The 4,231-nt window shown below is 39.0% G+C and overlaps 1 gene segment (V, D, J or C); it reads right to left on the bottom strand.

The window, feature by feature from the left end:
- Window positions 1-2,235: 2,235 nt before the first annotated feature.
- On the bottom strand, window positions 2,236-3,447 carry LOC109962457 (T-cell receptor beta chain V region C5-like). The segment is given in 2 exon segments: window positions 2,236-3,212; window positions 3,314-3,447. Coding segments are annotated over 2 exon segments (477 nt in total).
- Between the last annotated feature and the right edge of the window lie 784 nt (window positions 3,448-4,231).

Genomic DNA, 4,231 nt, shown 5'->3' with positions numbered 1-4,231 from the left:
GTATTAAACATCACTTGTCTTTAAACCTAAAAGCCTGTATTTGCTGCACTACAGACAGGATTTTCCAAGTTTTATGGAACATGAAGTATCAACAACCAGCCTGTATTTACTGTATCTGTTTCTGTTGGACGTGAATTCATCAGAAGACGGTTTGATGGTTTACTCACCAAGAACAGTCAGTTTTGTTCCCTGGCCAAAATAGGCCTCAGCATTGACACAGCGTTTAGGGTTAACATCAGAAACCTCTGAGCTGAACTTAAACCATAAAGACAGTCGGTTTCTTAATGCACCAGTCCAGTAACAAAACCTGTTACGTTTGTTCCAGCGTCATCTTCCTTTACTTACCTAGAACAGTCAGCTTTGTTCCTTTTCCAAAGTACGCTTCGTTGACATTGTCACAGTGCAAAAATACTGAGCATGAAACTCCTCTGTATCTTTAGAAAGATTTGACTAATTCTTCAGTTTATACTGAGGCTCTAACTCACATGACATTTCTCAGAATGCTGTAATAAACTGAAGTATTTACCTAAAACCGTCAGTTTGGTTCCTTGTCCAAAGTAAGCAGGCTCAGTGTAGGTCACAGTGTTCTCTGTTCAGCCCAATAGTTCAGCTTCTTCATAACAACACATTTGTCCTTCACACTCGTACGAACAGTTTTACTTTTTTAGGCTTGTTGCAGTGAAGTGAGGCTGTGAGAGCTCCGACTTACCCAAAACTGTGAGTTTAGTTCCTTTTCCAAAGTGAGCTTCACTTCCAGTGTCACACTGACTGTGTCCTCTACCAAAAAGTCACAAAACTATTTATAATCAGCATGTTGAGACACAGTCTGATAATCCAGGGGACGAAGAAGGTTTAAACATGCAGGACGAGCTTCATAAAGTCCAAAGTTGAGTTTTTTCTTTAGACAGGTAAAAGAAGAATCCAAAGGCTTCACATAGGATTTAAAAGGACATTTTAGAACTTATTTCCATCAGACTTTCTGCATATAAATTGACCTTAGGAAGCTAAAATGTCCCGATATCCTGCACACCTTCAGAATATCGAAGCTTTGTGCTCTACCAAGTGTCCCAAGCTGCATGTAGCAGCCTACACAATGGCAGTTAATGGGAGGAGGTTTTTGTACAGCGGCTCTATAGGATTGTATCACCGTGGCCCCCTGTCCCCACGGTGAAAAGGCATCACACAAAAACCTGACGTGTGTTTGGTTCTCTCCCCTCTCCTTCCCCCACCCAGCTCCTCCATATCTCAGTCTCCATCTCTCTCAGCCTGTGAGAGCAGCTGTACAGGTCGGGCTGACTGACGGCTGAACGGGCCCCGACCTGACTGCTGCTATTTCTGTGACAGCTAAGAAAAGCAGCCAGAGTGGAGGGAAGGAAAAGGGAAGGAACTGGTTTGGTTGGTTTGTTTATGTAGCTGCTCAGAGGAAGTGACATCCCCGCTGGTCACACCTCTTTATCCACCCAGCTGTCAGTCAGGAGAGACGCATTTAGAGAGTACTTTCGATCAAACAAAGTGAACAACATAAAGTCAATTTACAGTCTGACTACATCAGATTTATCCTAACATATATTTAGCTTGTGATTAAATAATTTACTAATGATTTCATGGCTTTAAAAAATATAAAATATACAAATATTTCTCCCACTTTATGTGGAAATAATAAATAAAATAAGTATGTAAAGACAAGCTTTGTAATTAAAGTAATGAAAGAAGTACTCCAGTCTTTTACTTAAGTAATCAGCAATTCCACGTGTACGCATCATTGTTAGCATCAAAATTAATATAAAGTACCAAATGTAATACACACTATACACTGTATGCACTGTACACAATGATAACTGATGCATCACTTATTTCAACTGGTAAAGTTGATGCTAATTTTAAGTACTTTGTAAACTACACAATACTTTAATCTCTGATAATGTGCCGTAATCTATTTGTCAGTGATGCTTTGTATTATTAATGTGCACAATATTCACCTTTGAAACTCACTGGAGTAGAAGCATGAAGTAGCATAAAATGGAAATGGGTTTCTAAAGCACAAATATCTCTGAACTGACTGAGTAAATGGACATAGTTACATTCTACCACTGCAAATTAGCTTAGCCTGTAAATAACATGATAAATATGATAGTGCACGTGACTTTAGTGTATGCTTACATGTACATTACTATAATAATAATTTAAACAAATTGAATGCATTGTTTTTATAACCTATTACTCTGTCTGTTGAGGTGTTACAGTGCACAGCCAAGATTTAATTAAAATTATTATTTAACCAAAGGACTGGTGGCACAAACCATGTGAAACTGAAACATTTAAGTCCTTTTATATTTAGCTACATAATTTTGTTCTGCAGATGTCACATATATGTCATATGTAAATGATTCCTTTATTGTCATTTTGGCTTCCATTTACCGTTTTACCCAGCCTGTAATCCCACGTGGCCCCTGCAGAGGTCAGTGTGTGATAACCTCTGAAACTGCATGTACTTGGTTTTGTCAGGCTGCACAGTTACAGTAAAATAAAGTAGCCAACACTTCATCAGAGTGTGACACATGAGACACTGTTCAGGACAATAATACAGAATGTGGCAAATAATGTTTACCATATTAACACCTGCTCACTTATCACTGATCAGCTTTGTGGTGTTGCAGAAACATCGCTGAAGTGTGGAGACTTGGGTCTTGTATCTTTTATGAACTAATAGATTTTTCATTCTGCTTTTTAAAAATGTTTTATTGCATATTTTCATGTCACACTGATGTTTGTCTATTGTCACTTCAACCAAATCCTGCTCAGTGCCCTCTGGAGTCCAACACGTTGACCATCCCCACTCATCCCTCCTCTATGTTGTGTCTTCTTGGTGAGGTTGTTGTGTAGCTGCTGAGGCTTTGTCAACCACCGTGCTCTACTAGAGGCACAGTAATACACAGCTGAGTCTCCAGCTTCAACACTGTGTATCTGTAGTGAAGATTTGAGCACTGCAGGCCGGGACATGTTGTACTTGGATTTGTTGAAAGGAGCCTCAATGCTCCACAAGCCTTTATTAATAGAATATGTGACCAGCTGTATTTTCCCACTGCTGCTCTGTCTGTACCAGTACATGTAGTAAAACAGCTCGTCATCTTGTTCGCACTGCAAAGTTACAGCTTTGTCTTGTTCACTGAATACAGATGGAGGCTGGTTAACTTTTACACAGAGGGAGAAATCTGGAAAACAAGAAAACACAGCAGCAAACAAATTCAATCTTCATCTGGGACATCTGTAAAGGAAACATATTATTTTTTCAACTGAATTTAAATATTCTTACCAGAGAAGAATATAACTGCAACTAAGAGGAGCTTCATTTCCATAGTGATCAGATTAAGGGTAAATAAAATAGACCCATTTATTGTACATTTGCGACCATAACTCGGACTGAACAGCTGCGGCTGGAACTTACTGTGCTCCTACAGTCAAACCTATTAAATAAGCTCTGATCCTCTCCCTCTTCCCTTTTTTGTTTTTCAGACTACTACAAGAAGGTCAGAAGGCGTTTCTCAGAACAGCTACAGTCTCCTAGTGGCCGCGAGCAGCGACTCCAGGTTACTTCCCTTGTTCAAGAGCACTGTGGTTCTTAGAAGACTTTACACTTTTAGTTGCCTATTCAACAACTGATTAGATTAACACCATGTAGTCACCGCAGGAGGAATTAAACAGGTGATGGAGAGTATTAACAGTTCTGAACATGTAGATATATTAATTGCTCTGCCTTAACCAGCCAAGTGGGATCACTCTTGGAACAGACAAATGTGCCAGTTCACTAGTTTAGTCCAGACTGACATGATACCACAAACACTGGATGGATCACTTTGAAAGTTTTTTCACAGATATTCTAGACAGCTGGTGATCTCCTGACCTTCTCTTCTGTGCCACCATTAGGTCTGAGTGAAATGTCTCAACAAATATTTGATAGATTCTTGTGAAATTGGTTACAGATATTCGTGTTCCCCACAGTTGTAACACATAAAATGTTTGGTCATTCCTTCACTTGTATTTGGCCCCATCATCAGGTCACAAAGTTGAATTTAGTGTTTTAGGTACCGTGACACCCCACAGTTACTTAGTGGAAGGAAGAACTATGTGTCTGCATTTTATTAAATGTTTAATTTAAAACAAGCAATTGATCAAAGATCAACAGTATAAATAAAATGGGAAAAAATAATTTAATTCCATTAAATATACCAAG

Source organism: Monopterus albus, unplaced genomic scaffold (assembly GCF_001952655.1).
Source record: "Monopterus albus unplaced genomic scaffold, M_albus_1.0 scaffold64.1, whole genome shotgun sequence".
NCBI lineage: Eukaryota > Metazoa > Chordata > Actinopteri > Synbranchiformes > Synbranchidae > Monopterus > Monopterus albus.
The sequence above is the reverse complement of the archived record's forward strand: the minus strand, read 5'-3'. Positions and strand labels throughout refer to the sequence as shown.